Genomic DNA, 22,896 nt, shown 5'->3' with positions numbered 1-22,896 from the left:
TCTGCCATAAACCTCACCAATGTGATTGCCCAATTGGTCGATAGCAAACAATGATGTGTGAAAGGAAAAAAAAACAAAAAAAAACAAAGAAGCCTTAAAATTTTGATTCTTTTTTTTTAAAGTTGATATGTTACAATTAACGTTGGGAATGCCCAAGTCACAATATGCCATCCATTGCCAATACTGCAGTTCAAAAATGTGAAATTCCATCGGGAAGTAGCCGGCTCCCACCGAGTAACTCGCATTTCTCTCCCTTGACACTCAGAGCTGCCTGATAACCTCTTACAGCTTCATTCCTAATGTCGGATGACAATGTCGTCTTCTCTACAACTTTGGATAAACCTTAAATGAACGTGCCTTCCTGTTTCATGAAGTGAGGTGATGTAATCCCATTAAACCACAGCTACATCTCTGTTGCCCGCTTTTCCCCTTATTTTTATTTGCCGGTGGGTCATGACCTTGGTTTGTTTGCAACACCTTTGACATTTGTAGTTTCAGAAAGCAACCTGTTTACAGAAATGCAGAGAAATTATCTGCATGGTTTGATCAATCTATAGACTCTGCTCCTTTGGAGATTGAAGGTATTATATTTAGTTACAGGTAACAAATATTTTTTGTTTGACAACAACAAAACCAACAGCACATACTGTACTCCCTGCTCTTTCCCTAGTTGGAGGTGCGAAAGGCCGTTACTGATTTTGTACAAGAGCAGCTCCGAGCGTTGAAGGCTCCAGCTGAAGCGTTGCACCGTGTCTGCATCACCAGTGCGCACCAATCACTGCAGTCCTGCCCGATGTAACCCAGGTTCTATCTACCTTTGAAAGATTCTGCGGTTCCCTTGGATTCGCGACGGCAATGTTTCCCATTCTGGATGACCAGGTCCTGCCTCCACACCATTCCCCCCTCCCTCTTTCCTCAATGATCAGATCAATTTTAAAATTGCACCACAATTCTGCAGATGCTTGGGTCCAGGGACAACTTGGTATCGACGGACGTCCCGTCAACATGAACTGCATCAGGTGATGTTCATAGAAACGGAGACTACTTCTTCTTCAGGCCAGCTTGTTGGTTTCCGAAACCACACTGCACTGTAACTACATCGTCAACTACCCTTTTGGCACGATCAACTTCAGCTTGAAGATGCTTCGAGGTAGTTGCATTGGATTTACCATGATATATTCACCAACGAGGAGCGATGAGGCAAAACGAAAATGTGTGCCTCCCATTCCAAATATGCATGGGACATTTTAGGCCTTTTTTGTGGACATCTTACGGCTGTTCATTTCATTTCGTGGTGAGGACATGTCTATCGAATGCTGAGGCTGCGGAAGAGTGCTGCGAGAAATTGGACATATAATGAAGCAATGAGCATGTTTAACAAAGAAAAACATTCGTACGGATGGAAAAAGGTAATGACATTGCCGATGAAACTTTACATGGATGTGGGAGAGTATACGTTCAACAAAAAAAAAAACCCAAAGCAAATATAAAGGTCATTTTCTGTGTCAATATTTGCCCTTTCATTCAAAGAATGAGGTGAACGCAGAGTATCAGGTTATTTCTGTTCCAAATTATTCCAGGTCCGACGATGGAATGCGGTCGTAAGTCCATGGCCTTGGAAACAATCTTGACGTGTACATTGCTGCTTTACAGTATCTACATTCTGAACGAGAAAAACTCGACAGACTTCTCTTTTGGTACACACATTGTGTTTACCTTTATCTGTACACAAGGATAATGGAATGTGTTGGTTATTTGCATTCCCGTAAAACAGTTACAGGTGTTGTCCACTTTGACCTGGCCATCGTGGCACTGTTTTAAAATGCTTAGAATGGTAGATTGACCTTGGGTAATGGTTAGGTTGACTGAAGATTGTGCCAGGAGAGCATAAAAATCGTAACAAGGGCAGCATCACACATCAGCGGCTTCCATGGCCGGTCTAATAGTCATTGCAGCTAGTTGGGAAGAGGGGGGGCATGGGGGCCCATGCATTCTCTATTATCGATCCAGGTAGCTGCACAGGTATTTGGCTACAAAGCTTGTCTCTCCAGATTCAGAGACTGTGACACATTCAATGACTAAATATATTTTTGTATTTCCTGTGCAACTCAGAAATAAATTTTCTTTGTTCTATCTCTTGGTCCCGCACCCCCACCACCCCTCTTGTCAAATTACACAAATTGATTTTGTGATGCATTTAATAAAGTGCTGCACCCATTTTGGATTTTCTTATTGTCGGTACATAATATACTTGTGTTGTTACCCCACCCACGCAAAGCAAACGGTGGGGTTAAGCAATTGGTTCAGGTCTGTCTGGTCCGTCTTATCAGTTTATCATCGTCGGTTTATGATCGAGGAACAACTTATTTATATTGAATGTTATATTTCGAACATGAATAGGAAGACAAGTTTACTGTTTAACAGTGTTTTGTTTCTGAATATGTCCCGATCGCACGTGCATGCAGAGTGGTGAGATTTTTTTTGATTTTTTTACTCCGTCTGCCTGCCTGGCAGTCAAACAAAATTGAAAATCATCCCAAACAGGAAACTTACTGTTTTTAGGATATCATATAGAACACGAACAACAGGCACAAATAACTAATGTGACGTGTTAGATCGGGTTATGTAATGGAAACTGGGTAAAACAGTGGTAAAACCTGGAATTTATTTATTTATCTGCCTTTAAACCTCATTAAACCTTCATTTAAAATAAAGTACATACTTGAACTCTGTAGAATGCAAATCGGCTTCAAAATACTTCCAAAACCCATGACATATATCGATATACTGTATACCGTGGGAGGGCATGGCATGTGTATAGTGGTGAAGAAGAGGCCGCCAATATGACTAGGTACAATGCTGATTGAAGTTACGTTCTATGTATTTATGGTATTCAATAAAGTCTTCATCTCGTAAACATGGGTCGTCAACACAATAACCTCCTCAAACACCCCCAACACCATCTCCATCAACTCGTCTTTATCATCTCCATCATCAACATTGCATTATTGGATCAAGTGTCATCAATATTATTAAAGGTAAGTTTCATGATCTTAATAACTCAAGAAAATAAACTTTATTTTATGTTCTTAATACAGGAACGTAAACCTGGTGTTTGCTTATCGGTTAAAGTGGCTGCCTTAAGATCTTAGGGTCTTGAGTTTGAGCCCTTGTCGTGCCGTTAAATAACACCAGGTCGGTTGACTCAGCCTGTCATCCTTCTGAGGTCGGCAAAATGAGTGCCAGCTTACTGAAAACGGGGCACTGCATCAGTGGCACAGCCTGTCCTGCCCGACGGAGCCCAGGCTTTTATCTCTGTGGCCGGCAGGGCGAGTAAGAAGACATTTCCTCCTATCCATGAAGCGTCGACCCACGGGGTTTGCCCGTGCTCTAATCTCTAAAATGCTGAGCTTCAAGCGAGGAAGCAGCGCGTACCATTGAATGAAGGAAGCAGCGCGTACTATGAATCGAGCGGTCGACCTTCTAGACACTGAGAAGATGATCTAACCACAAAGCTTTTGGAAATATTCCGAAACTTTCAATCAGTGGGATATAAAATTGTGTAGTCTAAGAAATGAGGAAAGTTGCAGTAAAATGACGGTTCCAGGATGATGTACTCGAGTGTACGTTCATTCATAATACTGTGTTATACAATTTGCCAAGCACTTGTTCAGTCCAGTTTTCACAACTTTGATTTACTGACATTTATTATCAAGATCCAGGTGTTGTACTTGATATGTCAAGAGGAATATATGAATGCATGGAGTATGTTTGTTCCATCCGTTTTCATTTGGTGACAAGTTGGACAAGAGTTTGATATTTGATAAAAGATGAACTGAAAATTCCTGCTGAACCAGCCTGGCTGGTTCGAAAGAGGGGAAAAGCAAACATCTGCCTGCTAGGTGTGACAAGCAAGCACCACCAATACAAGGTTGGGTTGCTCTATTATTTACTTTGGAAGATATATCTGTGAGGTTTGAGAATAGTTTGTGGAAAAGCAAAGAAAGACTGTTTTAAGGGCACAGTGAGGTTGTTTTTTGATAATTATGATTTAAGGCTCACTTTTGGGGTGGGGAGAGGGCTTTGGCATCTCGGGCGGATATTAGGAGACATCGGTTTACTTTGATGTGAACTGCAATGGACGTAGTATCTCAGATTTGAATCAGGGGTTTCAGCATCCCGAGGGATGTCCCAACGGAGGGCAACGCCAAACTGGCCGATCCATGTTTTGTGAATGGAAGGATGCATTTGGAGGAAGAGAGACCCAAGAACGTCCCAGGGTGCCGAGTCTTTTTGCACTCTCATCCTTCAATTGGGCTCAAAAGATGACCAAGAGGTACGTGCACCTGCCTCGAAGCTGTCTAGCCTGGGTTTGAATCCCGACCCAACTAAAAACCGTCGTCCCGGTGTTTCATCAATGGGTGTGTTGTCCCTCGGATGGACGTTAAGCAGGTGGCCAATCTAACCCGCGTTAGTTGGTGGACGTTAAAGATCCCACGGTGTCCTTCACGAAGAGTTTGCGATCGATTGGTGGCACCATGAACAAACTACAAATGCTTGCCCTTACCTACACAAGGTCATCAGCGGATGCAGTCCCGCCCTCAGCCGATGATGCTTCCCCACAACCTCGTGCTGCATGTCGAAGAAGAAAAAGATTGTCTCTGCATTCATATCGCTCTTGGGATCTGTAAGAGTCGGAGGACAATGTTATTAACATTTCATTCATACCTTGGCATTCATTCAAAAGATCATGTGCTGCCCCTATTTTATGCCAAGCGTTAAAAATTGAGTTAACGTTGACGTCATTTGGCTGCAAAAAAAAACAGTCTGAGGCCTCAATCCAAAGGTGTTTTTGGAGGGAATTAAAAATATTTTTAAAACCTAGAGGTGTACAAGTAAGACCAAGACCAATAATCAATTACAAACAAAACAGGTCTTTTGAAATTGGTTGTCACAAAACAGCATGTGGGAGAAATGGGCAACACCATACGAGCTGTCTTGTAAATCATGTTTGGTGATTATGGTGATCATTACCCGAGCTGTTTAGAAGTTGGTCGTCACTACGAGCTATTTGGACGTTGGTCGTCATTACTCGAGCTATTTGGACGTTGGTCGCCAGTACCCGTGGTGTTTGGACGTTGGTCATCATTACGAGGCGTTTGAACGTTGGTCGTCATTACCCGAGGTGTTTGGACATTGGTCATCATTACGAACGAGCCGTTTGAACGTTGGTCGTCATTACCCGAGGTGTTTGGACGTTGGTCGTCATTACCCGAGGTGTTTGGACGTTGGTCATCATTACCCGAGGTGTTTGGACGTTGGTCGTCATTACCCGAGGTGTTTGGAGGTTGCTCATCATTACGAGGCGTTTGGACGTTGCTCATCATTACGAGCCGTTTGGACGTTGGTCATCATTACCCGAGGTGTTTGGACATTGGTCATCATTACGAGCCGTTTGGACGTTGGTCATCATTACCCGAGGTGTTTGAACGTTGCTCATCATTACGAGCCGTTTGGACGTTGCTCATCATTACGAGCCGTTTGGACGTTGGTCGTCAATACCCGAGGTGTTTGGACTTTGGTCATCATTACGAGCCGTTTGGACGTTGGTCGTCATTACCCGAGGTGTTTGGACGTTGCTCATCATTACGAGCCGTTTGGACGTTGGTCATCATTACCCGAGGTGTTTGGACGTTGGTCGTCATTACGAGCCGTTTGGACGTTGGTCGTCATTACCCGAGGTGTTTGGACGTTGGTCGTCATTACCCGAGGTGTTTGGACGTTGCTCATCATTACGAGCCGTTTGGACATTGCTCATCATTACGAGCCGTTTGGACGTTGGTCGTCATTACCCGAGGTGTTTGGACGTTGGTCGTCATTACGAGCCGTTTGGACGTTGGTCGTCATTACCCGAGGTGTTTGGACGTTGCTCATCATTACGAGCCGTTTGGACGTTGGTCGTCAATACCCGAGGTGTTTGGACTTTGGTCATCATTACGAGCCGTTTGGACGTTGGTCGTCATTACCCGAGGTGTTTGGACGTTGCTCATCATTACGAGCCGTTTGGACGTTGGTCATCATTACCCGAGGTGTTTGGACGTTGGTCGTCATTACGAGCCGTTTGGACGTTGGTCGTCATTACCCGAGGTGTTTGGACGTTGGTCGTCATTACCCGAGGTGTTTGGACGTTGCTCATCATTACGAGCCGTTTGGACATTGCTCATCATTACGAGCCGTTTGGACGTTGGTCGTCATTACCCGAGGTGTTTGGACGTTGGTCGTCATTACGAGCCGTTTGGACGTTGGTCATCATTACCCGAGGTGTTTGGACGTTGGTCGTCATTACGAGCCGTTTGGACGTTGGTCGTCATTACCCGAGGTGTTTGGACGTTGCTCATCATTACGAGCCGTTTGGACATTGGTCATCATTACGAGCCGTTTGGACGTTGGTCGTCATTACCCGAGGTGTTTGAACGTTGCTCATCATTACGAGCCGTTTGGACGTTGCTCATCATTACGAGCCGTTTGGACGTTGGTCGTCAATACCCGAGGTGTTTGGACTTTGGTCATCATTACGAGCCGTTTGGACGTTGGTCGTCATTACCCGAGGTGTTTGGACGTTGCTCATCATTACGAGCCGTTTGGACGTTGGTCATCATTACCCGAGGTGTTTGGACGTTGGTCGTCATTACGAGCCGTTTGGACGTTGGTCGTCATTACCCGAGGTGTTTGGACGTTGGTCGTCATTACGAGCCGTTTGGACGTTGGTCGTCATTACCCGAGGTGTTTGGACGTTGCTCATCATTACGAGCCGTTTGGACATTGCTCATCATTACGAGCCGTTTGGACGTTGGTCGTCATTACCCGAGGTGTTTGGACGTTGGTCGTCATTACCCGAGGTGTTTGGACGTTGGTCATCATTACGAGCCGTATGGACGTTGGTCGTCATTACCCGAGGTGTTTGGACGTTGCTCATCATTACGAGCCGTTTGGACGTTGGTCGTCATTACGAGCTGTTTGGACGTTGGTCGTCATTACCCGAGGTGTTTGGACGTTGCTCATCATTACGAGCTGTTTGGACGTTGGTCGTCAATACCCGAGGTGTTTGGACGTTGGTCGTCATTACGAGCCGTTTGGACGTTGGTCGTCATTACCCGAGGTGTTTGGACATTGCTCATCATTACGAGCCGTTTGGACGTTGCTCATCATTACGAGCCGTTTGGACATTTGTCATCGCCCGAGGTGTTTGGACATTGGTCATCATTACAAACCGTTTGGACGTTGGTCATCATTACGAGCCATTTGGACGTTGGTCGTCAATACCCGAGGTGTTTGGACTTTGGTCATCATTACGAGCCATTTGGACGTTGGTCGTCATTACCCGAGGTGTTTGGACGTTGCTCATCATTACGAGCCGTTTGGACGTTGGTCATCATTACCCGAGGTGTTTGGACGTTGGTCGTTATTACGAGCCGTTTGGACGTTGGTCGTCATTACCCGAGGTGTTTGGACGTTGCTCATCATTACGAGCCGTTTGGACATTGCTCATCATTACGAGCCGTTTGGACGTTGGTCGTCATTACCCGAGGTGTTTGGACGTTGGTCGTCATTACCCGAGGTGTTTGGACGTTGGTCATCATTACCGAGGTGTTTGGACGTTGGTCATCATTACGAGCCATATGGACGTTGGTCGTCATTACCCGAGGTGTTTGGACGTTGCTCATCATTACGAGCCGTTTGGACGTTGGTCGTCATTACCCGAGGTGTTTGGACGTTGGTCGTCATTACGAGCCATATGGACGTTGGTCGTCATTACCCGAGGTGTTTGGACGTTGCTCATCATTACGAGCCGTTTGGACGTTGGTCGTCATTACCCGAGGTGTTTGGACGTTGGTCGTCATTACGAGCCGTTTGGACGTTGGTCGTCATTACCCGAGGTGTTTGGACGTTGGTCGTCATTACGAGCCGTTTGGACGTTGGTCGTCATTACCCGAGGTGTTTGGACGTTGCTCATCATTACGAGCCGTTTGGACATTGCTCATCATTACGAGCCGTTTGGACGTTGGTCGTCATTACCCGAGGTGTTTGGACGTTGGTCGTCATTACCCGAGGTGTTTGGACGTTGGTCATCATTACGAGCCGTATGGACGTTGGTCGTCATTACCCGAGGTGTTTGGACGTTGCTCATCATTACGAGCCGTTTGGACGTTGGTCGTCATTACGAGCTGTTTGGACGTTGGTCGTCATTACCCGAGGTGTTTGGACGTTGCTCATCATTACGAGCTGTTTGGACGTTGGTCGTCAATACCCGAGGTGTTTGGACGTTGGTCGTCATTACGAGCCGTTTGGACGTTGGTCGTCATTACCCGAGGTGTTTGGACATTGCTCATCATTACGAGCCGTTTGGACGTTGCTCATCATTACGAGCCGTTTGGACATTTGTCATCGCCCGAGGTGTTTGGACATTGGTCATCATTACAAACCGTTTGGACGTTGGTCATCATTACGAGCCATTTGGACGTTGGTCGTCAATACCCGAGGTGTTTGGACTTTGGTCATCATTACGAGCCATTTGGACGTTGGTCGTCATTACCCGAGGTGTTTGGACGTTGCTCATCATTACCCGAGGTGTTTGGACGTTGGTCATCATTACCCGAGGTGTTTGGACGTTGGTCATCATTACAAGCCGTTTGAACGTTGGTCATCATTACCCGAGGTGTTTGGACGTTGGTCGTCATTACCCGAGGTGTTTGGACGTTGCTCATCATTACGAGCCGTTTGGACGTTGGTCGTCATTACCCGAGGTGTTTGGACGTTGCTCATCATTACGAGCCGTTTGGACGTTGCTCATCATTACCCGAGGTGTTTGGACGTTGGTCGTCATTACCCGAGGTGTTTGGACGTTGGTCGTCATTACCCGAGGTGTTTGGACGTTGGTCGTCATTACCCGAGGTGTTTGGACGTTGGTCGTCATTACGAGCCGTTTGGACATTTGTCATCGCCCGAGGTGTTTGGACACATAATGCCAGTGTTTGATTGCCTGATTTACTCGTGAGATTTTAAAATTCTCAAATTCATTCAAATGAATATAAATATTTCCCAATAGATGAAGTGTTTGAAGGTATCGTGGCCTGTCAGTGTTCAGGAAACGAACACGTTGTTCCTGCACCGACAAACAGCAAAATAAAGAGGCAAACAAACTGTCTCCAAACAGCCAGCCCAGCACACAAGGAAAAAACAAGGACAAGAACAACAAGAGCGGTACTCGGTGGAGAGCGCACACCTCCAGCAGGCTCAACAATTTACCTCTAGTGTCCACCGATAGGACCTGGATCAGGACCTCCAAAACCCAATCAGCTTTTTCTCGTCACCTACCTAACTCATCCAGTGACTTTTGTTATAACTCGTCCACAACTTTTTGAGATATCATGCCGGACAGTTTTTGGCCCCTTCTCTCAATGGTGAAGAATCACTTTCAAAATAGAAAAATAATTCCAGTTTGCAGATCCGGATCTTCACCAAAATCCAAACGATTCTTCCTCGTCACACACCTAACCTGTCCGCAAAGTTTCGGCCGAATCCGTCCATAACACCTTGAGATATCGTGTTCACCGACCTTCGATGGAGGTACAAGTGTAGAAGAGGAAGATACATACATACAGGTGTGGAAGGTGAAGATACATACATACAGGTGTGGGAGGTGGAGATACATACATACATACATACAGGTGTGGAAGGTGAAGATACATACATACAGGTGTGGGAGGTGGAGATACATACATACATACAGGTGTGGAAGGTGAAGATACATACATACAGGTGTGGGAGATGAAGATACATACATACATGTGTGGAAGGTGAAGATACATACATACAGGTGTGGGAGGTGAAGATACATACATACAGGTGTGGAAGGTGAAGATACATACATACAGGTGTGGAAGGTGAAGATACATACATACATACAGGTGTGGAAGGTGAAGATACATACATACATACAGGTGTGGAAGGTGAAGATACATACATACATACAGGTGTGGACGGTTGATTTGAAAAAAATGATGGAATCACATCTTTGCAGCAGCTGCACCTCTTGCTTGCAACGTTGAGCACATTGTGGTGGTTTAACAAAGGTCGGGACGTCACGTGTTTCGCTAGATTTCCCCACATGTTCCTCCCTACATCTCTCCCAGCATGGTAGGGTGAATCAAATGATTTAGTAGAGATGTCAGATGTCCACTCAAACAAAAAAAGGAGATTGCGTGTGTGTGTGTGTGTGTGTGTGTGTGTGTGTGTGTGTGTGTGTGTGTGTATGTATGTATATATATATATATATATATATATATATATATATATATATATATATATATATATATATTGTTACGAATCTGGAAACCATGTGCACTCAACATTCAGGTCCCAAAGCTAGTTATGCCGGTAAGTACGTGTGTAGTCAGGACCCCGTCCTTTTGTTTAGCGGGAGGATTAAATGTGTGCGTTGCGACGTCTTTATTTCGGTTTTATATCCAACGAACCCTCCAACAAACCATCTAACAACCAACAACCATCCCATCTGCATGATCCATCCCCCATCATGATCCACTACCCACCCGCGGTCTACAAGCACTCTGACCTGCCAGGGCAGGGTCCTGCAGCCGTTCCTTGCCGCTCCCACCAACGCTCCTTCCACAAACGTTTTAACTCTTGCACCAACGCAACATGGATACTGTTACTGTTCGAGAGCGGAGCCACGTGGAGAATGTGAGGTCTCCGAACAGGGGCCACGGCTCCGCCCCAGTGGGGTGCGGCCGTGGGCCAATGAGGGACGGACAGCGAGATGATTCTGGCCAAGGCCCCTCCCCGTGTGGGAGGAGATATATATCTCAGAGACACTTGAGGGTTGTCGTTGTCGGCGTTGGCGCTGGTGGTGTCTGAGAGCAGAGCTGTGCGAGAGCTGTGTGTGTTTCACGAGGGAGGCGGATAAAGATCCCCGAGCACCCTCTGAGAAGAAGTACTGGAGTTCTGGAGTGGTCACGTTCATCACGGTGGCTGTTACCGGGAGAGAAGTTCTGTGGACCCCGACCATTCACCAGCCGAGCTCCGCCACGAACCACGAGTCCTCCACATGCGACTGGGACTCGGCCGCCGACCATTGGCAGGTGCCGCAGCACGGAGTACCCCCTTTCTCGGACGGCCAGGTACCCATCCGGATTCTGACCCCCAGCTCATCTCTCTCATCGGCTGGAGGGTCCAATAAAGAACTCCAGGGTTTCCTTTCTTTTTGTGTGTGTGTCTGCGTGTGGGCCCGTCTATAAGTAGAACTGTTTAAGTGTTTATTTCATCATTGTAAATACTGCATCGCATATTCACGATAAGTCTCGCCTCTTCCGTCTTTATAATTTATTGTAGATAAATTATACGAGCGACCGCTGTATGTAAACGTTTGTGTGCGAACTATTGGGTGGCAGTCCAACTTCCGGTCTACTTCGGCTTTGTGTGGAGATAAAGTGTGGCGGTATCTTTGAATATTGTTTCCTTCAAATTTGATCGATTTCGAACCTGATCATTCCATGTGGGCACTCCTTCGATCTATTTTCTATCCCCGTCTACCACCGATCGGGCGAGATGTGAGGAAAAGTTGAAAGTTTGCGTGGGTGAAGTGGACATTGTTCTGCCTGATCCTTATTCCATTCCGACCAGGAGGTGGATATGTAATCCAAGGCAGCTGCCCCCGCTCCAGTACCCCGGCATATATAATTACCTCATTCGAACACCAGGACCATTCACGGGAGAAGCGCTACAGGCCTATAAATCACCGGATGCCTATAATTATTTCATTTCGGGCCATGTTCATGAGGTGCTCCAGCATGAAATACCCGCAGTTAGTGCTGTTTTCATTAAGGGATTTGTTGTACCCGGACAGCGCGTGACCGACAAACCGTATGAACCATGGCTTTGCCTAGATAAAACACATGGCTATGTCATAGCGGCCCATTGCAATTGTATGGCAGGTTTGGGCGAGTGCTGTAGCCACGTGTCTGCAATCCTTTTCGCAATCGAAGCCGTCACGTGTAGTGCGGTTCATTCAGATGAAGCCTGTACGAGTGTGAAGTGCATATGGAGCAAGTACTATAAAAAGGACGTAGCTCCATCCAGGGCTGAAGATCTGGATCTCAGTCATCCCCATCACGGTTTTACATCACGTAAAAAACGTCGACTAAGGCCTAAATCACATTTGCTCTACGGCGAGGATACGGCGTCCATACGCCCTCTGAATTGACAGAAACGTGCAGCAGCCGCAGAGTTTCTGCGGTGGCCTCAGGGTGGCCCTTCGCTGTTTAGCTATCTTTTACAGGTCGTAAGATCGCTGTGGAATTATAACGTGGAGTTATAACTTTTTTCATTTCTTCGTTCGCCGTAGCAATTCGACAAGCCGAAAAAAAAAATTAACCCATTCGTTACTGTCCATCTGGCCACACGTTCACCTTATGGCCCCCTGCGGTCGCCTTGCGGGCACCTTGCATCTGCCTTGAAAATTCTATAGCCGCCACAGGGCCCCCTTAAGGTCACCGTGCGACATCAAATCAAAGACCGTACGGCAACCCCACGTTTTCAGTCTCCACAATTTATAAATATGCCGTGCGGCTACCCGAAAAATAAAAACATATGTGACTGCTACATTGTGTGACCGCGGAAATACTGCGGCCGCCGTATAATTGCTAGTGGCTGTAGATTTTGGAGACCCCACGGCCGCCGTGACAAATGTGACCTCGGCCTAAGAGAAAGGGTCCCCGAGATAACAGCGGAGGAAGTCGAGCAGCAACTCGACTTTCTGAAGGATGTGTGTCCATGTTGTAAATGGGACGGTGATACGGACGCCGCTCCCAGTGATGCAGCTGGTGATTATGGTGCAGACGCCGCGTATCCGGCAACAGTCACTCACGTTATTGCGAGTATCGCAGGTAAATGAAGTGACAGAATGCAACATATTAGAAAGTAGAAAGTACAATTTATTCTAAAAACAAGTATGCAACATAGAATGTACATTCAAAAATACTTTTTAAACTTTCTTTTTTACATTACAGCGATGGACACGTATACGGTGGAGGAAGTGGTTAATAGTCCAAGAGCATTAGGTCAAAATAGGCCCTAACCTGGACATTTTTGGTAACAAGCTGATTTTTTCAGGATAGGTCCAGGAATATGTCTAGAATAACATACTAAAAGTCCTCATAAATCCTCCTTGAGCGTTTTCCGCAATCCAAAATGGCGTCCAAAATGGCCGCCTCTTCTGTTTTTCTCATAACTTTGAAAGCAGGTTTCCCCAAAACACACTTTAAATGTCTACATTTATGTTTTGAAGTATGAGGAACTCATTAGAATACATCTTAAGAGATGCTGAAGCACGCAAGTACCAATAAGACCTCTTGAGTTCTTCCAAAAGTCCAGGCAGAAGCAGACGCCGACACCCTGATTGTCTCCACAGCACTAGCACTGGCAGAGTCAGAACATGTGCCAGTTGCTGTCGTTGGTACGGACACAGACTTACTGGTAATGCTAGTTGCTCGGGCAACCTCTTCCACAGATGTGTACATGCTATGCCGCAGTAATCCTGTCACGGTCTTCAACATTCATGAGATTCAGCATGCCATAGGGGACACAAGAAATCACTTGATGTTTCTTCATGCTGTGACGGGATGTGACACGGTCTCTGCGATCTATCGTCAGGGCAAGCGTAAAGCTTTCAAGATGGTGCACAAGAAGCGGGACTACGACTTGCTGGATACCTTCACAAACAGTGGAAGCACCCATGACGAGGTGGAAAAAGCTGGGGAAGGCTTCATTCTTAAGCTTTATGGAGCCAGCAGTTTTGAATCTCTTGATGACTACCGTCACATCGCATACAAACGGGCAATCGGTCGCAGTTCCCTGAGTTCATCCTTTCAGCTAGAAAGTCTACCTCCAACTAGTGCTGCAGCAAAGCAACATTCATATCGCGCCTATCTTACCGTCCAGGAATGGATGGGTAACTCCTTATCTCCAACAGAATGGGGCTGGCGATTTCAGGACGGGACTCTTACCCCGGTAGAAACAGACATTGCTGTTGCACCCGACACTTTGCTGAACATGGTGGCATGTGGGTGTAAACCAGATGGTTGCAGAAGCATGACATGTAGCTGCAAGAAACTTGGGCTCTTTTGTACCTCAATGTGCAGTAAATGCAGTGGTCTCAATTGCAACAATACAGCACCGACTCTTATAGATGCCGACGATGATATTACCCCAACTTCAGAGGACATCAACATTGAAGATACAGCATCCGACGATGAAGACAATGACTGATGCAACTAGGTGTGTGCATGCGTAAGGTAAAGATTCATCTGAAACTTTTGAGGTTTGAATCTCTAGCATGATCTTGTTTTGAATGTCTTTGCCTCTTGAAACAGGCTAAAACAGCAGTGTGTTGATAAGTGGCGGACATTTTGAGCACCATTTGAATTTCAGAAAGAACTTCAGCGGTTTTATTGTTTCCTTTGTACTTCAAAGTATCTGAATGAGTTCCTTATTTCTCAAGACATAATATATTTAGAGATTTAAAGTGCATATTGAGGTAACTTAGTCACAGGGTCACGAGAAAATTGCAACCATCTTTGGCGCCATTTTGGATTTTGGGACTAGTTCAAGTAGTTTTATTGGCATAGATATGCGTGTTTCAAATCTGCGAATAAGAATTTATCTAGATTCCTTGACTCCCATAACATATATAAAGACATTTTAGTGTGCTTTATTGGGTTACTTAGTTGCAGAGTTATGAGAAAACAACAACAGGAAAAGGGGCATTTCGGGCGCCATTTTGAATTTCAGGATGAGCTCAAGTGTTTTTATTGGTAAATGCGTGTTTTTGAAAAATTCCCAATAAGTATATGATTCATTTCATTGAGTCGCAAAACATATATTAAGACATTTAAAGTGCGTGTTGAAGTACCTTGGTGTAAAACCAGAAACAGCAGCAATTTCAGACGCCATTTTGGATTTCTGAAAGAGCTTAAGCGGTTTTATTCGTTTTTGTGTGTTTCAAAATCTTCCGATATGTATTGTATTGAGTTCCTTATACTTCAAAACATATGTGTAGACATTTAAAATGTGTTATAGGTAAACCTACTTGCAAAGTTATGAGAAAAACAGGAAATGGCGGCCATCTTGGATTGCGGAAAACGCTCAAGAAGGATTCATGAGGACTTTTAGTATGTTATTTCACACACATTCCTGGACCTTTCCTGAAAAAATCAGCTTGTTACCAAAAATGTCCAGGTTAAACCCTAATGCTCTTGGACTATTGCTCCATTTTTTCCAACAACATGCCTTCGTGAATTTAGCTTCTCAACATCGACACTTATCAACGACAACAAGAGGTCATGTCCGAAGAGTCTGCATCAGGAACGTTGTGAACCTCTTTCCAGCATTGACCGATTAGCACCTCTGTTCTTGAAGACAGGTTCAAGTTTCTCACCTGTGCCAAATGAAAGCTCGTCCCTTCAATTTCTCACTTCGTTGCTTCTGGGAACAGTTTTAAATAAACTCGTGAGAGGTGTCCACGACCATCCTTGACCATGGTGTGGAACGTCCGACGAGGCCCTCACTTTTTTCCACCTTTATTCGCTTTTAAATTCGTTTTCTCTGTAACCACTTGAGCAATCGTCACGAAACTTTCAAAATAGGAGCACCTACCCATGGAAAATGTGAAAACCAAGTTACATGATGATTGGATGGAAAATGTGGCCGGCATTCCAAAAAAAACTCCGTTTTCCGCAGGCATGGGCCGCAGGGTGTTTTGCGTATCGGGAGTAAATGGCCTCGACCTCGATTCGCTCCGTTTACCTTTTGTGTCCCACCGATAGGATCTGGATCCAGACCTTAACCAAAATGGAATTGGCTTGTTAACTTCACCACCGAACCAACTCGTTGACCCAGTTTTGTCATCAGTCGTCCACAACTTTTTGAGATACCATGCTATATATAGTTTTTGGCTCATCCGTCAATGGTGAAGAAACACTTTAAAAAAAAATAATAATTAAAAGCTTCTCGTATCCAGATCTGTCTCTCGGGTGACGTCTAACTGGGCGTCCCTGTCTTCCGGCAGGAGTTAGTGGACGGTAAAGATGGCACGGTGTGCTTCGTGAAGAGTAGACACTCTATCACCGGCACCATGAACAAATTCCAAATTCCTGTCCGAACTACTGCTGGGAAGGCAATGGCAAACGACCCAGTATGACCCTTGCCAAGAACCTGCTCCAGCAGTACCGAGCTGGTATTGTTTTCTCGGGGTTTGTTTTCTGAAACATGTTAGACATGGCAGAAAATACATGTTAGCTGTTATCAAACAGCTTCTTACAAAAACTGATTTCTCAGGACTCGGGCAGAACCGATCAAAAATCATTGCAACTCCATTCAGAATTTAGATTTGATCACAGGTGGAGTTTCATTTCAGTATTTCGAGGAGGAGGAGGAGGAGGAGGAGGAGGAGGAGGAGGGGGAGAGATACAGAGTGGTTAATATTAATAACTGGTAGCTTGGTCGAACTTGAGAATTTACTGCTCGTTCGTTTAGTTACGGTGTTAGTGTACTTGAAATCACAAATGCAGTTGATGTTCATTGTTTAATCACCCTTATGTTTTGTTTTCGCCTGATTAGTGGACATTTTTTTTTACCAGGAACCACCATTGCCATAACAACAAATAATTGAATAAACAAAAGAGCACTTTATGAATCATGTCTCCCAGGTGTTACACATACATAAACATTGTCTTCATATAAATGCTGTTCTACCTTTCATGTGGGCTGGCAGGATGACCTAGAGGTACGCACACTCACCTCTAAGCTGTCAAGCTGGGTTTGAATCTCGGCCCGGCTACAAACTGTCTCAATCGGAGCACCATCATAAGATTGGGCAACTCGCGGCACATTCTGCAATCCATTCGTCTCCAAAGCTTTCTTCACGGCAGTATAAATGTCTTCTGCATTTTTGGAAGGTGAGTAGATGACAAAGTACAGGAAGCTTTCCCTGATCTTGAGGTTTTCTGTGCATTTGATACAAATTGAAAGTCTCTCTGTCTTAAAACGATCTCACCTTATCTGCTATTCTTGCAAAAATCCCAGTTTTATTCACCATCTGGACAATTTCTTTACAAATTAAAATCTGCACAGATCTGTAGCTCTGTTTTCAAATTAAATGTTCAGGTTATGTTCAGGTTAGCCTGAATTTTCTTGAAAGTTTTGCTGTACGTTGAAAATAAAATCACAAAATTCAAGGAAATTCCCTTTCATTTTAGCTTCCTTTCCCTCGTTGGCCTCACGGAAGGTTAAGCCAAGCTTTGAGAGTTACTGGACAATGTAACAAACCTTTTCAAGGTAATCCCTGTTCCTCTCGACGGTGCATTTATGACTTTCCCAAAGCTTCACTCCTCCTCCTCCTCCTCCTCCACCTCCTCCATATGCAACACAAGGCTGCAGGTGGCATCACTGGCTGAGGATGTGGCTGTGCTGACACTGCAGACATGTGAAGAAAGGTTTTGTGATCAGACGAGAAGAAAATGGAAATTTTTGGTCTAAATTCAATGCCGAACATTGCACATCACCCAGTCAACACCATCCCCACTGTCAAGCATGGTGGTGGCAACATCATATTATGGAGCCATTTTTCATCAGCAGGGGCTGGCAAACTTGTCAGGATAGAAGGGACAATGGACGGTGCAAAGTACAGGAGGATCGTTGAAGAAAACCTGCTCGAGTCAGCCATGAATCTGAAACTGGGTCGGAGATTCACATTTCAGCAGGACAATGATCCGAAGCACGAAGCTAAAGCCACACTGGAGTGGCTGAATAAGAAGAAAATTAATGTTCTTGAGTTGCCCAAAGTCCTGACTTGAACCCAATTTGAACATTTACGGTGAGACTTGAAGATTGTAGTCCATCGCCGATCCCCATCAAACTTGGCAGAACTAGAGAAGAATGGGCAAAGATTTCACCATCTCACTGTGCAAAGCTGAAGGTAGACATCGACCCAAAAAGTCTCATAGCAGTCATTGCTGTAAAAGGAGCTTCCACCAAGTACTGACCGAAGGAGTTGAATACTTTTCCAACCAGTGAATTTTGATCTGTACATGTTATCTTGCAGGTATTCCTGACATGTAACCTCCTTCAACATTAACAGCCTTTAGTTTGATCCCTTCAGTTATGAATAATAAAAAGTTAATTTGGAAAATTAGTTCTACACAATTTATTTAAATGTGGCATTATTGGTAGGGGGTTTTGCAGGACACTGTAAAGTTATGATGTTAAGTTTGTGTGGTCCGCGTGCCCCCGTAGGTTCGATCATTTTCTGTAACCAGGGACCCCTTCGAGTGAAATTGCTCTGTTTTTACGTATGCCATGAGAGGCAGGATTGTTCGCTGTCGCACCTCGCGAGGACAACACCTCGCAATGTCCGTGTCCTGTTAACAACACAAAACAAATGTGCATCCGCTCACCTTTCTCAAGAGTGAAAAATGTGTCCAGCCACTTCACCTGCCAGAGCGACGAGCACATTGGTGAGAAACAAGAGCACGTTGAAAGACGTCTTCATTTCAAGCGGTTCGATTGTGACGCGCTTCACTCACTCCGTAAAATCGGTGCTGTTGTGCAAAGTTCTGTCTGGTTTTTTTTTTTTTCTTTTAAGGATCTTTTAGAGAAACTTGGACAAACCAGAGGAGGGTCCATTGATACAGGAAGCAATGCATCATAATGGAATTCCTTGCTTGTGGATTGTTGGTCACACATAAGCCCTGGAGCAACTCCATTACTGCCATACAAAAATTTGTAATCAAGAACTACCAACCTTCCTGTTTTTATTTTAGCACACACAGTTTGTCAAACACTCCTTTCTTGTTGGATTGGAGGTTGGACCCTCATAGGTGGTTACATCCACCAACATGGATTGTCTTATCTGAGGATGAGTCCACTATCTGCTCAGACGATCGCCACATCATACATCTTGCATAGCTTTTGCAAGGCCCATTGCTGTTCCACATCCAAGTTAAATTTGTTTGAGGAAGGACGCAGTCGATGGAATAAAGGAGTAGCCGCATGTGATCTCACCTCATTCTTGGTATCGTCAGGAAGTTGTGCAATTGAAGTTGCTATTTGGGATGCAATCAAGTCAAGAGGTAATCCACGTGGAGTAATCCTGAAGTTGAGGCCTTTTTGTAGAAGGCTCGCTTGTGCCTCTGTGAGCCATCCACTCGAAAGATTAACCACCCATCAGTACTGAAAAGGGGGTTGCTTTGTGGAGGGGGGGCTTACATCATCCCCGACTTCACCTCAACATGGCAAACTTGTTTTGATTGCTTCATCACGATGCTCTGATGTTGTTGGCATAAGTGCACTCCCTATCGTCCGATTAGATCACATTGGCCACACATTGGATATGGTCGGCATGCCTTATGAGCAGATTATGACAGGCCAACATGCACAATAGAAGGAACCTCCATCCTGTTGAGTACATGATTTGCCGAGCTTCCTCACCCAGCAAGGACGGTCTGAAATGGAGAGACTTTGGAAGCACATCGGCATTCAGGCAGACGTATCGTGACGTGCCTTGGTCAATTCGGTTGGAGCAGCGACAGCATTGCTTGGTTATGTCCTGCCAAAAGCTTTTGCCAACATTTATGAATAAAGATTTGTGATTTGGGGTAAAATCACGTGATTCCAAAAAGTGCGCCAACCATTCATTGAACAAATGACTCAATGTTATGGTTAGCAACACAAAACAAGCATGAACTAATCCTCCATTAACCTTTCTCAAGAGTGAAAAAATACTCAAAACCCCTCTTGTAAACCCAAAGGCAGTGGGAAAGCCAAGTCGGACAATCAAGGCCATGATCTTGGGACCTCGTAATATGAATCAGTTATCATATTCAATCAACCCCACTAACTGAAAATGCTGCTGGGGGGCAAAGGGGTTCATTCTGTGGAGGCATAATAATTTGTAATCTAATCAAAAACACATAATTGTACAGGCATGAATCAAGTAACCAACCTGGAAAGCAGATCAGTGACATTCAACAGTTGACTTATGACATCAACCAGTCCAAAGACAATCACTGTTTGTTTTGCATTGTAATCAAACACTTAACTTGTAGCAGCATAAAACAAACTTACCATCACGTTAGTTCCACCCCCAACCCCCATCACCCCCCCCCCCCAAAATAAAAAAAAAATACTCCCACTTCGAATTTTAAAAATAGAATTGTTTTTGCTAAATCACACTCAATTTAAACCCAAATTGAAATTTTCCTGACAACCCAAATCAAATTAACAATATTTATGAGGGGAATGATCCCACTTGCTGACTACCAGTGTAACGGACTCTATATGGGTTTTGAAATCCCACTCCTGGCACAAGTGTAACGATCTCGGTCTCCTTTATGGGTGATGCAAGAATGCTGGAGATAAACTCCCAAGACACCAAGAGGAGGCATCCATTTAAATGAGAAAGTGCCAAATGGATTGTACCCAAAAGATCTTCATTTTGGGTACACATGCCTAGAACCTCACTCGCGTGTTCCTGCTGGCAATTTACTCGCTCACGGACAAAGTGAATGAGCCTGAGAACCAACAAAAAATAATGAATCTTCTTGTGTTTGGCAGCTTGGCTGCCAGGTAGCTATAATTTTGTTGGGGCACAACTTTTCCACTGATGTTGTGCCTCTATACCAATACACTGGTACTCATTTTTGCCAACCTCAGAAGGATGACAGGCTGATTCAACCCCACCTGGTGTTAATTCAGCAGTCAACAGGGCTCAAACTCAGGACCAGAAGATCCCAAGCTAGCCACCCTAACCACAAAGCCAACATCAGGCTGTTAGAAGTCATCAATCATTCAGGTTAATAAAATATGTAAAATGAAACCACAGACATGTCAACCCCCAAATTATGAAAAAGCGTGAGAATGTAAAATGTGTCCAGTGAGGTCGTGAAGTGACCGAGAATTGAGGGCATGAAGCGCCCGAAAAGTCTAGGGGGTCTGGGGGCATGCCCCCCAGAAAATATTTGCTTTCTGGTGTGTCTTAGATGCAATTTCTGCATTCTCATGCCAAATTCATCCATATTTTTTCAATCAGAAGATAGGTTTTTGCATCATGTTGTTTCTGTTTTGTCCACTGCATGGACTAAAAGAAATGAACCAACAACATGAACAAACAAGACATATATTTTATTTTCATCAACAGATCAAATGCCATGTAGGAATGAGAACACTCACCATCCTTGTAATTAAGATGTATTATTTCAGCATGTCGATAGTATTTCTCAGTATTTTGCGGCGATTTCACACGAAAAATGAACCCCCCAGGAACAAGACATTTCATTGGATCAGGATGGTCGTTGATATAATTGAACAATCGTACTCCGTCTCTCATGTAGGATGTGCGGAATGACGCGAAGCAATCGGATTCAAGTCGGTATTCAAGGATGAATCAGTCGCAATGCAACAATGTTGGAAATATTTTTTGTTGCTCAGAGATTTAAAAATAAATTAAAAAAAAAGTGTGAGAATTTATCGCGAGAACATGAGAAAGTGACTTTCCACAGAAAGTCACGAGTCTCACGACAAATATGTGAGAGTTGACAAGTGTGAAACCAAGGAAGGAGTACATGAAACAAGAAGAAAAAGAGCAATGAGAGATTGTCGACCCTCACCAGGACTTCTTTTGAGTGGTGTATTTTTAGAGGTTTTAGGGTAAATCCACAATAGCTGCCAACCATGTGACCTATGATATCATGTGCGAGAACCTTTTGTTCCTCATGGATAGGCAGTCATACGTGTAACGTTTCACTTCGATCTGTTCAGCCACTTCAGAGAAGATGATTTTTGAAGGTTTAAAAAAAAAAAAAAATGGCTGCTGAATCACGTGACCGATGACGTCATCAAATCTTTTTTGGTGTGCCATTTTATCCCTAGATGACCCTCAAAACTTTTCATACTGATCGGATGTGGAATTCTACATATGCAATTATGACGTCTTAACGAGGGCATCTATGACATCATAAAAAAAGTCAAACTCATTCCCCATGAGGAGTACTTCCCATGTGCCAAGCTTCAATTTTTTTAATTGGTGTGGTTTCAGAGATACAGAGGTCCAAATGTTTTCCGTTTTTCCAAGATGTCTGCCACACCACGTGACCTACGGCGTCATAATTATCATTATAACATTCTACGTCAGTAGTCACACCAATGGCGAAAATTTTGTCTCAATCCGACAAGAAAATTTTGTCTCAATCTGGACAAACAGACAACCAAACGGACCCAAGTGCAATACCCTCGCCAAAGGTGGGGTAACAGCTGTTACTGAGAAAAATGAAGAACAGGAGGATATTCTATCAATAAACAAATAAATTTTAAAAACAACGTAAAATCTCATAACCCCCGTTGTTCTTTTAATTTTGCCATATGGACTGAAAGACCTCGTCCTTTTTTATGGACAACTAAAATGGCTGTCAGTCTACCAGTCGGCCATCTGTAATCAGATCGCAAAATAAAGTGAGGTGCACGTGTACGCCATCATGCACTATGCTTGTGCCACGTTTGAACAAAATCGGACCATCGGGGAACTGGTTTCATATGAATGGTCTTATGACACAAACCACATATCTATAATGTCATGAACCCCCCCCCGACTTTCGGGGGCTACGGACTAAACAACAATCAACTCACGTCGTTTTGGCGAGTCTTCACTCGCAAGCTCGGTGAATACAACGTTTCAACAAGAGAAGGTAATCTCGTTTGATGCTGGTTTCATGCAAATCGAATAAGAATTGACTGAGTTATGCCGAAAACCGCATATTTTTCAAGGGCATG

The 22,896-nt window shown here is 44.5% G+C and overlaps 1 protein-coding gene across 4 annotated transcripts in view; it reads left to right on the top strand.

Moving 5' to 3' along the window:
* The window catches only part of TAFAZZIN (tafazzin, phospholipid-lysophospholipid transacylase), a 79,856-nt gene extending 62,872 nt beyond the window's left edge, over positions 1 to 16,984 (top strand). For 3 of the 4 annotated variants that reach the window (XM_085898412.1, XM_085898410.1, XM_085898409.1), the window contains one exon: positions 671 to 2,218. In XM_085898412.1, the coding sequence (XP_085754538.1) occupies positions 671 to 799 (129 nt within the window). In that variant the 3' untranslated portion in view covers positions 800 to 2,218. Of the gene's footprint in view, positions 1 to 670; positions 2,219 to 16,846 lie in introns of those variants that run through there. The other variant, XM_085898413.1, reaches the window with a different exon arrangement.
* Positions 16,985 to 22,896: the final 5,912 nt, after the last annotated feature.

Source organism: Eptatretus burgeri, chromosome 10 (assembly GCF_056783735.1).
Source record: "Eptatretus burgeri isolate ZD-2024b chromosome 10, Ebu_testis_v1, whole genome shotgun sequence".
NCBI classification, from domain to species: domain Eukaryota; kingdom Metazoa; phylum Chordata; class Myxini; order Myxiniformes; family Myxinidae; genus Eptatretus; species Eptatretus burgeri.
The sequence above is the reverse complement of the archived record's forward strand: the minus strand, read 5'-3'. Positions and strand labels throughout refer to the sequence as shown.